Source organism: Microcaecilia unicolor, chromosome 7 (genome assembly GCF_901765095.1).
Source record: "Microcaecilia unicolor chromosome 7, aMicUni1.1, whole genome shotgun sequence".
NCBI lineage: Eukaryota > Metazoa > Chordata > Amphibia > Gymnophiona > Siphonopidae > Microcaecilia > Microcaecilia unicolor.
In genome coordinates, this window is record NC_044037.1 from 240,709,962 (window position 1) to 240,726,328 (window position 16,367).

Here is a 16,367-nt window from a genome sequence, read left to right on the forward strand (position 1 = left end):
TAGTTTTTTCTAAAGAAAAGTTCCGGTCTCCTGGGCCGTTGCGGACGACGACCCACACGTAAGAATATGGAGCCTGGTTGTCCTCGAACGTTTTTAATGCGCCTACAATTAGCGTACATACTAACCGTGTAGGTGCCTATAGGGATATTGTAGGCATGTACACGGTTAACGAACACTAAAGACGCTAACGTGCCTATAAGGCAGCTTAGTAAACAGGGCCTTTTGAGTTCTACCTTTCACACTATTTGATCTGTTCACTAGTTTTATATTTTCAAAAACCTGTACTCGCAGACTTATATACCAAAAACCTGAAGATTTCAATCAACAAAAAATATTCTTAGAAAACTGTACAAAACTGTTGTAACATTAGCTAACAAGCCCTTGAAAGAGCTTGCAAACCCTACTATTTGATGAAGTAGATATCTCTAGAATACTTTCAGAATTTAATTCATATATATATATATATATATATATATATATATATATATATATATATATATATTATTCTTTCCTTGTTTAGTAGCGTACTATGGGTCACATTCACCAAGTTTTCCTCTCCCACATACACACATAGGTCCCAAAGCAGTAAGCTGTGATTTCCTTTAGTGCAGTAGATTACTCCCAATTTTTTGTCCTAATCTTACCCCTGATGCAGTAAAACATTTTAGTATGGGAAAATCAGCAGTAAAACTGCTATGCTACAGGATAGCACAGTGGGCATGCAAAACATTAAATAACAAATCCAGCATGGTTTCTTATTCTTCTCCTAGCATGAGGTTGGAGTGAAGAGGCAGCGCAGCTGCAAAAGAGTGATTTGAGAACAAGTGTGGCACTTCAGAGATCACCCAAGATCTCTGGTGGCTCAAATAGGCTCCTGGATCCCCACCCCTTCACCCCACAAAAAAGAAAGTCCCTTGTGGTCCAAGGTGGATCCCTGGAACTTCCTCCCACAACCACCTCTAGATGTTGGGAGGTAGGAGTGATGCCCACTTGCTTCTGTCTATGGTGCCACTAGAGACAGAGAAACACTCCCTTATTTAGCAGGCTGGCCCTTAGCAATGTATCCCGAAACACCATTTAGGAGCAGGCGCTAACATTTGAAAGATGACATCGCTACTGCCTCCCAATTTTCAAGGAAGGTGGGGGTCATGGGTCCTGATCCACCACTGGAGGCTGAAGGGTCGAGGGCTGCCCTGGACCAGAAAACCCAGTGAAGGGAGAGGGAGCATAGAGGAGTCCAGAGCCCTCCAGGCCACCAGGGTATTTTTACAGAGTGAGGATCGGTGACAGAGATCAGGAGTCAGTGACCCTGGTAGCAAGGGAAAGTTCTCTACGATGACGAATCACAGAAGGCAAAAGTAGAGACTAATAGACGATTCACCACTGGAGACGTGAGTCCAACAGTCTTTATTATATCAGATATAATAAAGACTGTTGGACTCACGTCTCCAGTGGTGAATCGTCTATTAGTCTCTACTTTTGCCTTCAGTGACCCTGGTAGACCATTTTTAATGTCTCTCTATCAATGCATACGCCAATCTCGGCTCATATGCACTGACTGGAAGCAATTACTTGAGATACAAATGGCTGCATATCATCATGGTGGTGTGCATTGATTTTTTTTTCTTCTGATAACACTTGCTTTTTAATCACCAAGATAATCTGTATGACATTAGTTTACTATACTGGGAATAAAAAATGTTTAATATGTATATGAAAAGGCATAAATTTTAGTGCACCGTTCTAACGCACCACTTACTGCATCAAGGCTAGAGTAGGAAATGCCTTAGTAATCAGCTTTTTATGTGCTCCCATTTACAATGCTGAACTGCTGTATTTCTTATTGGTACAACATATCAGCCAGTGAAGTAGCACACTAAAATACTAACAAGAAAAAAAAAAACACACAGGAATGAATACTTGCGTTGTGTACTAACCTGGCCCAACCCAGGCATACCTCCTCCAAGGCGCAGAAGTCTGTCCATATTTCTAGAAAACAGAAATGACAGAAAATGCTCTTAAACACAGAAGTGTTTACTCAATTGTCATGTATATAATTCACCTTCAGTCACTCAGTATGTCAAAAATATTGGTGGTAATTACAACACAACATCAGACTTCCTGTTAATTAACACCACATATTAATTCAAGAAGCAGTCTTCCCTGCTAATTAACAGACCTTCTTTTACTGCTTTGGTTTGGGTTATCCCCAGTTTTATAAGCAAACCATCTCAACTCTTTTCTCAAAAACTTTACTAGAATTCAATAAATATTTTCTTCTTGTCTCTAAATTAATATCTAGACCAAGAATGTTCCTGAAACACTTAGCACATGTAGCAGTGCATTTTTTTTTTTAGTTTGCCCAGAAATGCACAGATAGAAATCATTACACCTGAATTTAAAAAAATTGTAACATCCTCATTAGTAAGTTCTGTGCTAATTAACTTACAGCTTGTCAGTTATCATCAAACCTGCATGTGAAGGATACTGTGAGCAGAATATGGGTCTCTGGAAAAGCATCAAAAGCTTTTATTAATGAACTCATTATACTTAAAAATACTGCAAGGTAAACATGGAGAAGACAATTTTCAAAGTAAGCTAGGTGCATTAAAATGTCAATTGCCCTCCTCTGTCTGGTTAAAAGCATGTATAGGCTTCCACAGCAGTACTTTCTGGTGCAAGAAAAAGAGATGCTTGCAAAAGTGTGTTAAGGTCAAGAGATTCACAGAGGACAATTCAAAAAGCTACCGCAAACTTAGCCGCACAGTTACTGCAGAGTATATATGTACGTTACTAGCCAAGCAATGGAGTAAAGGGGTTGAGCACTATCTAGACTGGTTTTTTTTGTGTATGGTGTACAGCGCTGCGTATACCTTGTAGCGCTACACAAATTATAAGTAGTAGTATACAGTATGGAGTGGAGGAGTAGCCTAGTGGTTAGTGCAGTGGACATTGGATCCTGGGAAACTGAGTTCAATTCCCACTGCAGCTCCTTGTGACTCTGGGCAAATCACTTAACCCTCCATTGCCCCTGGTACAAAATAAGTACCTGAATATATGTAAACCGCTTTGAATGTAGTTGCAAAAACATCAGAAAGGCGGTATATCAAGTCCCATTTCCCATCCCTCCCTTCCCTACATGGCTGCACATTACATTGAAATGATGAGGCGATTATGTCATGGCAATGCAGAAAAGGAAACAGGTTTCCAATGCATGGTTATTGCCAGATTTTTTCACCAGGTCCAGGGCAGCATAGACCAACCTGATCCCCCTGCTCTGTTAACCTTTTGAACTGGTACTCACCCTTGACACACACACCCCCACGCTACAACTGGTATTTTACCAGCCAATATCCCTGCTTAATATGGATCAGAAGCTTTTGGCAAAACTTTTAACTGATCATCTGGCTGACATAACTCCTGACCTGGTGCATCCAAATCAAGCAAGATTTATGCGACGGTAAATGTAAACCATGTTTTAACACTGGTGGAATACTCTTAGGCATAAGGTGGAGTCTCTTCTGGTCGGTTTTGACACTGAGAAGGCATTTGACTGGGTCAACTGGCAGTATATATTTATAAGCTTTAGTGTGTTTGACTTTGGCAAAATGTTTTTACAAGCCACACTGTATATACTAACCTGACAGAAGATTATGAAAATGGGGTATGACAGAATGATTTGTTCTGCAATGGGGAACCACAAAGGGGTGTCCTCTCTCTCTGTTTTTGCTCATTCTTACTCTTGAGCAATTGTTGCATAGAATTAGAATGCAGCTGGATCCCAGGGGAGAGGAATTCAAATTGTCTGCATTTGCAAATGACATCTTGGTCCACATTATAAATCCACAACATTCTCTTACCAGACTGATAGAAGAGGTTGCTCTTTTTGGAGCATTCATAGTAACATAGTAAGTGATGGCAGATAAAGATCTCAGTGGTCCATCCAGGCTGCCCAACAGTCACATTCATTATTAATTCAAGATTAAATCAACAATGAACGATATATACTTGATCATGGTCTTTCCTTGGTGCTTCTGGGACATAGACCGTAGAAGTCCGCCCAGCTCTGTCCTTATGCTCCAACTACTGGACTTGCCATCAAAGCCCACTCCAGCCTACCCGAATCTGTCTTGTCATTTGCGGGACACAGACCATAAGAGTTCACCCGACACCATCTTCACATTCCAAATTACTAGAGTTTCCATCGAAGCTCTCTTCAGCCCATCCTACAACAAGATTGCTTTATGCGGGACTCAGACAATATAAGCCAGCCCAGCACCGGCGTTAGTTGATACAGCCAGAGTTGCCATCTAAGCACCACTTGAAATGCAAACACATATGCAACCCTTTAAGTTTTGTTTTTTATACCATTCATTTTCTAATTAGAGATCCTCTGTGTTCATCCCACGCCTTTTTGAACTCCACCAGTTTTTTTTTCTCTACCACCTCCCTCAAGAGGGCATTCCAGGCATCAACCACACTCTCTGTGAAATAATTTTCCGACATTACTTAAAAAAATAATGTTCTGACATTCTCAAGTCTAAATCGAATCTGGACAAAATGGTACCCAACACCACCCGATCGACTAGAACTAGGTGGGAAGAAATGAGGCTTTCCAGTTCAATGGGTGGTTGAACATTTCTGATACTTAGGGATTCATTTTTATATACAAAGTGCCCGCTATGCTGCCATTATACTGTACAGCAATTTATATCAGACACAGAGGTGACTCTCCAAGTGGACTGACTGATTTGCCCCTCTCTCTTTGTGGCAGGATGATGCTTTTCAAAATGATCATCGTCCCCAAATGGCTATATGTTCTGCAGTTGCTACCTTCCAGGGTGTTTCATAAATATTGCAAAAGATGGATAGGATACTAATTTCCAGCATAGCATGTGCCAGCTATAGCAGAGCTCCTGAACCATTTTTGAGCTTCTTAATTTTATCGTGCACTGCATTGTAGTTGGTATACTTGCCCTTAAGGGGCAATCTGGATATCACATCAGGAGTCGAGAAGGGTGGTTTTCGATGCTGCTATGATAAAGGGATTAGTTATCTCAAGCAGATAGTCATGGCAGAGGGGAGGATATCCCCTTTTGTGGATTTACAGGTACAGTACTCAAGCTGCAAGTTTATTTCAAGATTTACTACCCCCCCCCCCCCCCCCCCTCATCAAGAGGATGTCTGGGTGGCTTACAGACTAAAAAATAAAGCAGCGTAAGAAAATAGTAAAGCACTTAACAGAGGGTTGGGTAGAACTACAATTTCATATAGGATAGGAGAGGGGGTGAAAGGAAAAGAGGACTGAAACTGATCTGATCAGTCCTGCAGGCTTCATCTCCATGTACTTCCCCAGCATAGAGAGAAAAGGAACGTTTTAAAATTAATTTTATAATTTTTAAGTAATGTTTGTTGGCGAAGGGACTGGGGTAACTTGTTCCAATGTTCAGGACCCTGAACTGAAAACATAATTTATCAACACACCAGGAAGGACCCTGAACTGAAAACATAATCTATCTACACACCAGGAAGACTCTCTCTCGAAAAGATGGGATTACCAATAAATTTTGAAAAGATGAATGCAATGTTCTCGCGTCTGCATATGGGATTAGTATATGGAAGAGATAAGGTGGTTCACCAGACTGGTGGATTTTGAAGACCAAAAGTAAGATTTTATAGGTGAAACGATGGGGTAGGAGGAGCCAGTGGACTGCTTTCAGTACTCCCAAGGGAATATGGATAGTTTTGCCTAGTTGCAAGTTCAGAGTTTTATTAAAATTTAGATGCAGCACACTTGAAGAGTTATTTTGTTCTACATTGGATGAATTTTTCTTTTTGGGTCATGCAAGATATGAGCGGGTTACTACCCTGAAGGCAGTTTTTGCTGGAGTAGGCACACCACGAAGTTGTGTTCATTTAGCTGAGAAGTGGAATGAGGACCTGAACATAGGGAGTCCTAGGAAAGAATCTCTTTAGAAGCCTAACTTCTATGCCACAATGGGTACAGAATGCCACTTCAAGAGAAGTTCAGTTTAGAATGCTCAGACAATTCTATTCAAATGGACTTTTAGAACAGGTACTACCTCTCTGGGTGTCCAAAATGTGGGGAAGAGCAGGCAACTACAGGCCTGTTCTGGTGCTGCCCTGAGACACAGTGGTTTTGGAAGGAGACTCACATCTTCATTTCAGAGGTGATGGGCGAGTATAATTCACCTAGACCTACAGACTGTTTTGGGTGAAGCTACAGGGCACACTGATTGGAAGGGGGGACGATGCATGTGGATCTAGATGGCAAGGCTGCTGGGGAAACAGGCTATCCTGCTGCAGAAGTAAAAAACTCCTGAACCACCCTCTCATTGGAAACGGAGGGTGGTATTGCACAACTGTATGCTTATGGATAAATTAGGTTTCCAAGCACAAGCAGAAGTTTCTAAATTGTCGTGAAGACTACTTACAAATGCTATCCTCGACAGTTCAAAGTGAGGTGCTCGACTCATTGTAGAGCTTCATAGATAATGAGGACTTGAACCCACCCATCTAGGGTTTTTCTGCATGAGTATCAAGCTATCATTTTATTTACTCGGACTAACAGGCCTAAGAGTCCAAGGCCTTCAGAGAGTATTGATGGTAGCTTGGTGGATAGAGTCAAGGGGCAGGAGAGGATGGGGGGGGGGCGGGGGTGGTAGGTGGGTTGAAGAGAGAGTTTATTTGGTTTCATCTACAAGTATATTGTTTAGCTGCCTCAGGCATGTACATTAGGTCTTTCGAACACTGGCTGAACTATAGCTGTCCGAGTCCCCCTTGAGCAGAGTTTGCTCCCTGCTATGGAGTCTCTGGGAGTTGGACGAACAATACTGGGGGTGGTCTGGACCTACTGTTTGTATAAATGCTGATGTTCCTTGTTTCTTCCTGTACTTTGTGAACATTTATAATGATAACAAAAGATTTAACATAAAAGTGTACTAGCCATAGGAGGTTCAGTGTTATGATGGATTCAATGATTACCGAATAGAACCTTCTGAGTTTCATAACAAGACAAATCTTCTGAATTATGGGAGATGCTTTGTGGGAAACTTCAGAGATCTCCTCATTCTCCCATTCTTTTCAATATATTTAAGATCTTTTCGGGTGGGTATACATAAATCAAATGTTACATATTTTTTAGACACTGACACAATACTAAATGACGCCTGAAAAAAGCTATAGGTCATATTTTTCAGTTGTTGAATTCATGTTATTCCATAGTTGATAAAAGGATGTTGACTAATCAGCTAAAAACTCAACCTAGAGAAAACTAATTTGCATGGTTAGGTGGGTATGAAAGAAATGTCTAGCACATGACTTTGTGTTACTGGGATTTCGATACCATTAGCTAAAAACATTTAGTGGGATCATGTGATGAGCTAAATAAAAGGCATGTTTTCTCATGGCTCTCAGATCTCTCCCCATCCTCCAATTAATTTTATTTCCAGTACTTGATATACCACAAATTTTCCACACATGTGTCTATGCGGTTTACAATATAAAAATAATCAGGGGCGGGCACAAAAGGGAGGGGAGACAAGGTCAAGAAGTTGAGCCAAAAGACTCAGTAAACAGGTGGGTCTTGAGTAGTGACTTGAACTTGGGGTAAGAGGTTTCTACATGGATGTGGAGTCATACAGAGCTCCAAAAGGAGGATCCAAAGAAAAAGGGTTTCACAAAAGACAAAGAAAGAAAAAGAGGGAAGGGATGGGATGGTAAGATTACCAGAGGATGACCGAAGGGAGTGAAGGGGATTGTAGGGAATAAGGAGAGAGGAGAATTCACCTGACAACTTGACCTAGGAGACTTACCTAGATGTAGCCGCTGGTGTTTGGAGTTCAGGAGGCTGACTACAGTGTTGTACCCAGTTTTAAGGCAATTAAAGCACTACAGAATAAAGACAAGCAGAGACTTCTTGACACCAAGACGGCAGGATCTCCAGCCACAAGCCTGCACAGATAGAACAGTCCATGATGGTAGAGGAGGTAACGGCAACAGTCATGCAAGCCCTGGATGATTCTTTTCAAAGCCTCTATGTTTCCTAAGCACTAGAAGCCTTCCATCATTGTATGACAAGAGGTAGATAGCCTCATGTCTGACTTGGAGGATGAGAAGCAACATGTAGCTATAGAGCTTACCAGGTTGAAAGAAATAATCACACAACAGGCAGAGAAGCTAGATGATTTAGAAAACCACTCACAGCGGAATAATCTGTAGTTCATACACATTCCAGAGAGCAGGCAGGCTTTTTAGAAACCTGGCATGCAGTTAGCTTGCAGCTGGTTAGTCACTGGGAACTCTTCAAACTGAGAAGGCTCACCACGTGGATCCATGGTAGAGTGAGGAGACAGAGCTGTGAGTGGTGAAACTGTTTCTAAATTATGTAAAAAAGGCTGCAGTTTTGCATACAATATGCCACTATAAAGAGTTGGAGCGAATTCTAGTATTTCAAGACTACTCTATCCAACGTGAAAGCAAAAAGAGAGTTCAAGACCCAGTCTGCGTTGCAGTACCCAGAGAGACAGAATCTTTTTCATAACAGGGTACCCCATGTGTTTACTTCTCCCCATGTGGCTGGTAACATTTTGGACAAACACTTGACAAGCTCGGGGGACAACGCCCTATTGTGATGGGGCTGTTGAGTGTACTCCTACTGGAGTAGGGGGGCTCCGATATGGGGCAGGGTCTCTCTCTCTCCCTGTGTATCACATAGGAGGTGAACTGTGCTGACTGCGTGGGAGGCCCCCCAATTTTCATGAATGATAGCTGGATACGCCTTGCGTGGTTTGGCGTTAAGAACTTCTATTTTGTTTGGTTAAGAGAGCTTCCAGGGGCGATCAATCCTTGGTCTGTGTCCTCAGCCTTCCCTCTGAGAATGGGGCTTAACTTTGGGTCTGTATGGATGGGAATGCAGTTCTGTTTTAAAATGGTTCATGTATTTATTCATCCTAGGCTTATTTGATTGTGATTTGAAATGCTTTGGATGGAGAAGAGGAAAATGGAATAATGGGGTGGAAGAGTACTAGAGCTGTGGTGGAGTATGTTAATGTACTAGAGCTGTGGTGGAGTATATGAATGTGTGTTGCAGTACTGACAAGAAAGGGGCAATTGGCAAGAGGGACATTGGAAATGATCTGTAGAGTTGGAGAGAGAGCAGGAGGATTTGCTCATTAAAGAGAGGGGGTTTGTTGTGTGGATCTGAAAGGTGAGAATACTGAATGGAAGCTGACAAACTGAAGCAGGAAGCTCAGTATGGAAATGGAAACAAGTGAGGGGACTGGGAGTTTAGAAACTAAGTCAGGCATAGGACTGCAGAATGGAACAGGTTAAGGGGGAGGGAGGAGGCTGTTAGTATTGGGGGAGTTTTGTGGAATTGAGGGGGAAGGGAGAGGCCCTAAACAACCCACATGATGCATCAGAAGATGTGGGATACTTAAAGCAATTTGGAGGAGCAAGAGATGGTCTAGCTGGAAGGTTAAGGGGTGTGCTTTTGGTAGAAGATGGCTGTTGGATGTACAGCACTGTCCTTTGATTTGGGGGGGGTGTAGGGGGGAAGAGAATCAAGACTTCAGACTTGATCTCCTGGAACATTCATGAGATTGGCACATCCATTAATCACCATAAGATACTGAAGGCTCCCTGGGATTGAGGAGTGGATATAGCTCTCCTTGAGGAGACTTATTTGTCTGATATAGGACATAATACGTTAAGTGGATGGTATGTAGGGGGTGTATATGATGTGTCAGTGGCAATCTTGATACACAAACAGGCGGGGCTTTATAGCAGAGAAGGTGCTGAGAAATTCACAAGACAATTTCATATTAGTTTTGGGTAAGTTGAAGCTGGTCACATTGGGGAATGTTTATTTTCCACACAATTAAGATCCATCCTTCTTTGTGGGTGGTATGCAATATTTCTTTAATGGGATCATCTCAAATCATTTGGGGGGGGGGGGGGGGTGAGGAAGGTGATTTCAATTAGACCTTAGAGAAGGCCCTTGCATTATATCTTCGAGAACAAGATAAGTTGCTACGTATTTGTGAAGGTTACAACCTGCTGGATACCTGCACGCTCTCTACTCAGAGAAGGATTACACACATTTTTTGAGGGAACATACCACATTGTCCTAATTAGTTACAGGGTTTCAGTGAGGTGTTATTGCGAGTGCATGACACAGAGATAGGCCGAGTAGAAATTTCAGATCATGCTGTGGTGTGAATGGATTTATTTACTGCAGGTTGTCTGAAGGATAATACATCCTGCAACTTCCACTGTAACTTTCTGGGCATGAAGGCCCCCAGTGTGTTTTGCATGCTCGGTGGAAACTGTTTGCCGAGACTAATGCTGACCACGTGAAAAGGAAAAAAATAGTTCTTAACCGATAATTTTCTTTCCTTTAGTCCCAATAGATCCATCCAGAGATGAGTAGGTTTGTCCCTCTACCAGCTGGTGAAAAGAGAGCGCCAAGTTCTGCCATAAAGGATACTGTGCAACAGCCTCACTTTCAGTATTTCCAAGAACAAAGCAATACCGAAACAATGAAACAAAGAGAAATCTCCTGCCTCTAAAACCAAAAAAGGAGAAGCAGCGAAAACTGTGGCACACGAAGATGACAAACCACCAGTTCTCTTGACATTCTTCACGTTTCCCATGAGAACAACACAGAAAGCAACATACACACACAACATGCTTCCACGGAACCCAAGAGCAGGCCTTTGGATTGATCTGTTGGGATTAAAGTAAAAAAAATATTGGCAGGTAAAAACTAATTTTTCCTTCTATTACATACCACAGATCAATCCAGAGACAAGTGGGATGTACCAAAGCAGTACGCAAGTAGGGTGGGACAGGGCCATTCCTGAAAAAAAAAAAAAAAAAAAAGATTGCTGCCCCAAAGGCCACAGCCTCCTGAATAACAACATTCAAACAGTGATGCTGCAGTGAAGTGAGAGGAACAAGCCAATTGCATAGCAGCCCATGTCAACCATAGAACTAAATGCGCCCCAAATGCGCCCAAGATGTATTCCAAAGAAAAGGCATCTGCAAGCAACCCAGAAATTGCAGGGAGAAAGGCCATTTGCCATCCATGGGCCACCGGTGCCCTCCAAGGAGGAAACCGGAAACCCATGGACATCTAAACAGCGAAGCAAGCAACTGTGACCCAAAAGTCCTCCCTGCGAAAAAAGGAAGAGAGACCAGCCAACAGAGAAAAGCAAAACCACCTAAGGAAGGATGAATGGAGCAATGCCGAAAGAAATGCCCACCATCAAAAAACATTAGGAAATAGCCCAGCAAGGCAGAGCCCACAACTTCACTATCCATCTTGCAAAGAATAGGCGGCAAAGGCTCGCTCAGAGGCCCGTAGGTGAGAGGCAAAGAACACATTGACACCAATCAGGCTGTGAAATAGATCCACCAAAGGAAAAAAAAGGAAGAGCGCCATGCTTGCCAGCAAGCCAAGAACCCAATGGTGTAGCATAGCTTCAGAATTGAAGAAGTTGAGCGGGCAAGGGGGAGACTCTCTAAAGACAGAGTATTGCGTTCAGTTCTGGTCACCATATCTCAAAAAAGATATAGCAAAATTAGAAAAGATTCAAAGAAGAGCAACCAAAATGATAAAGGGGATGGAACTCCTCTCATATGAGGAAAGGTTAAAGAGTTTAAGGCTCTTCCGCTTGGAAAAGAGAAAGATGAGGGAGATATGATTGAGGTCTACAAAATCCCGAATGCTGTAGAATGAGAAGTAAATCGATTTTTTACTTGTTCCAAAACTACAAAAACTAGGGGCCACTCGAGGAAGTTGCATGGAAATACTTTTAAAACAAATACGGAGGAAATATTTTTTCACTCAATGAATAGGTAAGCTCTGGAACTTTTTGCCGAAGGATGTGGTAACAGCGGTTAGTGTATCTGGGTTTTAAAAAGGTTTTGATAAATTCCTGGAGGAAATGTCCATAGTCTGCTATTGAGACAGATGAGAAGCAACTGCACGCTCTGGTATTTGTAGTATGGAGTGTTGCCACAAATTGGGTTTCTGCCAGGTACTTGTGACCTGGCTTGGCCACTGTTTGGAAAACAGGAGCCTGGGCTAGACAGACCACTGGTCTGACCCAATATGGCTACTCTTATGTTCAGAAGCATCAGGAGAGACAGACTGCAGTCTGCCACCACAGCAACAACAAGCTGACTGTATGTGAAACAACCCGTCAGCACCTCTCTGAACTGAGTCAAAAGGCCTCCCTGCTTGCTACTATGGCATCTCACTCAAGGAGCTGAGCAGAGAGGCATCCCTGGCGGCCGCCGCTGCTTGACAATCAAGCAGCTGAGCCCCTGTGTATTCCAGCTTGCCAGCCAAGGAGCAAAACCCCTGTGTATTCCAGCTTGCCAGTCAAGAAGCAGAGTCCCAGCGGCGGCTGTTTCTCGTCCGTCAAGAAGCTGAGCTCGTACCTCCCAAGAGGCTGCTGCGGGTCAGTCAAAGAACAGATCCCTGTGTCCCCTAGATGGCTGCTGGTGCATTGCAGCCAAGTTGAGCCCATATGCCTCATTGCCAATAACCAAGGAGCCGGGGTGGGACAAAGCATAACAGGCCGCTGTTGTGAGACAGCAAGGGAGGTGGATGAAGGTAGCGACTGCAGTCGAGCAAGAAAGCCAGGCTCTGCAGTCGAAAAGGACAGGAGGCTGCCAGCTGAGTGATGTACCTGGCTAGTAGAGCCACGGGAAACAGCCAGTCGTGGAAGCCATACAAACTAGTCTGTCAAGGAAGGAAAGCTGAACATCTGTCAGAAGCTTGCATGCCACAGGCAGGTGTTACCCCAAGAAAGACCTGGAGACACCTGCATGAAACCAAGAGACACCGAACACCGTCCACAAGCTGGCACATGGAAGAAAGGTGAAAGCAGGAGCACCAACCCACTCCCAGGACTCCGAGCTCAGGAGTGAGAATAACAAGCCAGGGTGGCAGACAAGGTGTATGGCCAACTTCCATGCCTCAGCAGCAGAGCTAGGCGCAACAAGCTAGGCACCACAACCACTGTCCATCCACCTGCTGAGATAGAGAGAGAATACTGAATGTGAGGCTGATGCACAGTATCCTTTATGGCAGAGGAACATAACTCGCTCGTCTCTGGATTGATCTGTGGGACATAATGGAAACCCTCCTTTAATTTGGGAAGCAGCCAAAGTGTTTCTGCAAGGAGCTATATTAGGCTATATGATTTGGCAGTGAAAGAATGTTACTTGGAAAATTTTGGCTTTGGAGAAGCTGTCAACTAAGCTTCAGAAACCGTATGCAGCTCACCAAAATGCATGAAAAACTATACTATACTATAAATATAAATTGTTCCAGCTTAGTGACAGAGTAGGGAAACTGCTGTCCTCATTCATCAAATGAGGTAGAAAGAGGCATCAGACTTGGGAGATTTAAAACAGACGGGGAATTCTTCATACCATACAAAAGCAAGCTGCAGAGGTTTTCAAGGAGTTCTCTCAATTTTTGTATAGGATGGAGAAAACTGACTTAGAGGCTCATTTTCCAGTGAGAAAAATATCCAAAAAAAATGGCATAAATCTGCAATTTTCTTGCAAAAACATCCACTTTATTTGAAACCCATTTTTTAGACTTTTTCTATGCTGTTTGTCTTGACTGCGTCTAAATCACAAGGGAGCATGTCAAGGGCATGTTAAGTGCAGGTTTGGGGCATTCCTAACACTTGGATGTTTTGCTGCCATAATGGAACAAAACAAAATATGAAGGGTAAAAGTTGGTCATTTTGGTCTAGACCTGTTTAATAATGACTGAGACATAAAAAAATGCCCTAAATGGTCAGATGACCACTGGAGAAATAAAGGAATGACACCCCCTTACTTTGCCTGTGGTCACTGACCCCACCTTCCACCCCCCCCCCCCCCCCCCCACCCCAAAGATGTGAATGAAACAGTACATACCAGCCTCTATGACAGTTTCAGATGTTATGGACAATTCTATTAGAACAGCAAGCAGGTCCCTGGAGTACACTAGTGTTTGGTGCAGTGCACTATGGAGAAGGGGACCTTGGCCCATAATCCATTCTGTTACACTTGTGGTGGAAAGTGTCAGGCCCCCCAAAACCCCTACTGTACCCACACATAGGTGACATCTGCAACCATAAGGGCTAGTGTAGTGGTGTATAGTTGGGTTCAGTAAGTTTTTGGTGGGTTTTGGAGGGCTCACCAGTGGTGTGCTGGAGCAGGCTCTCACAGGCTCTCGAGAGCCGTTTGTTAAGTTTTTAAGAATTTTGGGAGCCGGTTCTCCATGGCTACTTTAACAAATGGATCCCAAAATGTGGGCTTGGGCCCCTCCTGAATTCTCTTTTACTTTGCTGGCGAGAGAGAGCCCCCTGTTAATTTACCAGCACACCCCTGGGGCTCACCATACAATATAAGGGGGTAACGGTGAGATGTATACCTGGGACATTTTATGTGATGTCCACTGCAATGCCCCCTAGGGTGCTCCACTGCTCTGCTGGTATGTCTGTGTGGCCAGTCTACTAAGAATGTTGGCTCCTCCTATATCCCAATGGCTTGATTTTGTGCATTTTTCACTTGGACGTTTTTATTTTAAAAAATGGTCCTAAAAGACAGACGCACTAAGCACAAAACGTCTAGAAAACGTCTAAGAAATGGCCATTTTCTGGGGGGGGGGGGGGGGGGGGGGAAGACACACTTTTTCAGCTTCGAAAATGGTCATGTTTGCTAATCTATTTTTGGACTTTTTTCTGCAAAACGTCCAAAGTCAAATTTAGACGTCATATCAAAAATGCCCCTCAATGACTGCTAGGAGGCTTGTGAGCAGCTCTGAATCACTCAGAACAAATAGATGTCTTAACATGTTTCTATCATAGCTCTGCAGGTTGAACAGGCTATAAAAGCAATGCAGTCACGGAGGGCCCTAGGACCAGACAGCTTTAGTAGTGAACTTGACAAAATATTGAATGAAAATGTTAGCATGCCCTTATGTGAGCTATATCTGAATTTAATTGATCTGGGGAAGTCTCCCAATGAAAACAATGAGGTCCTCAGCACAGTTAATCCTAAACAAGGTAAAGACACCCTGTGGCCACAGTCTTATAGGCTCATCTTTTTATTGAATTTGGATTATAAACTTTTTGCCAAGATTGTGGCTAACAGGCTAGTTTCATTTTTACTAGGAAACATTAGTCTAAAGGTGGGATTTTTTTTTTTTTTATGAGGGCATCACTCTGATCAATATTCAGAGAATCATAGCTATATTGGGTTGATGCAGAGGTGGTCTTCAATAGGGTAAGCTGTCCCTACTTGTTTTGGAACAATATGGGCTGAGAGGATTATATCATAATGTGGTGCACCTTCTCTACTTGTCCATGAAAGGAAAGGTCCTAATTAATGGTATTAGGACCCCAAACTATAAGCTCCAACATGGCACTCACCAAGCCTATCTCTCAACCTCTCACTTTCCACTGCAACTGTCCCTACTGTCTTTAAACATGCTGTGGTCACACCTCTCCTTAAGAAGCCTTCACTCGACCCTACTTGTCCCTCTAATTACCGACCCATCTCCCTCCTCCCTTTTCTCTCCAAATTACTTGAGCGTGCTGTTCACCACCGCTGCCTTGATTTTCTCTCCTCACATGCTATTCTTGACCCACTACAATCTGGTTTTCGCCCTCTCCACTCAACCAAAACTGCGCTTACTAAAGTCTCCAATGACCTATTACTGGCTAAATCCAGAGGTCAATATTCCATCCTCATTCTTCTTGATCTTTCCGCTGCTTTTGACACTGTCGATCACAGCATACTTCTCGATACCCTGTCCTCACTTGGATTCCAGGGCTCTGTCCTTTCCTGGTTCTCTTCCTACCTCTCCCTCCGCACCTTTAGTGTTCACTCTGGTGGATCCTCTTCTACTTCTATCCCTCTGCCTGTCGGCGTACCTCAGGGTTCTGTTCTTGGTCCCCTCCTCTTTTCTATCTACACTTCTTCCCTTGGTTCATTAATCTCATCCCATGGCTTTTCCTACCATCTCTATGCTGATGACTCCCAAATCTACCTTTCTACCCCTGATATCTCACCTTGCATCCAAACCAAAGTTTCAGTGTGCTTGTCTGACATTGCTGTCTGGATGTCTCTGTTTTCTATACCTTTATTATACATTTTATACAAGCATATCACTTGCAAAAGAAAAATTCCACTATGGTAATAATTCTAAGGGAAATTATCTGTAAACAGATTAAATAATTCTATAGTTTCATATAAGTCCACCACTACCAGAGTCCAATAGTCCTATAAAAGGAGAGAAAAGAAAATAATCTTTACATCAAATTGAGTTT

The 16,367-nt window shown here is 43.0% G+C and overlaps 1 protein-coding gene across 2 annotated transcripts in view; it reads right to left on the reverse strand.

Annotated features, from left to right (window-relative positions):
- PSMD14 (proteasome 26S subunit, non-ATPase 14) overlaps positions 1-16,367 on the reverse strand; it is a 217,560-nt gene that overhangs the window by 174,184 nt on the left and 27,009 nt on the right. For both annotated transcript variants that reach the window (XR_003942874.1, XM_030210102.1), the window contains exon 2: positions 1,938-1,989. Coding sequence is in view for 1 of the 2 variants with exons in the window: in XM_030210102.1 (XP_030065962.1) it covers positions 1,938-1,985 (48 nt within the window). In the remaining variant the exon portion in view is untranslated. The remainder of the gene's footprint in view (positions 1-1,937; positions 1,990-16,367) is intronic.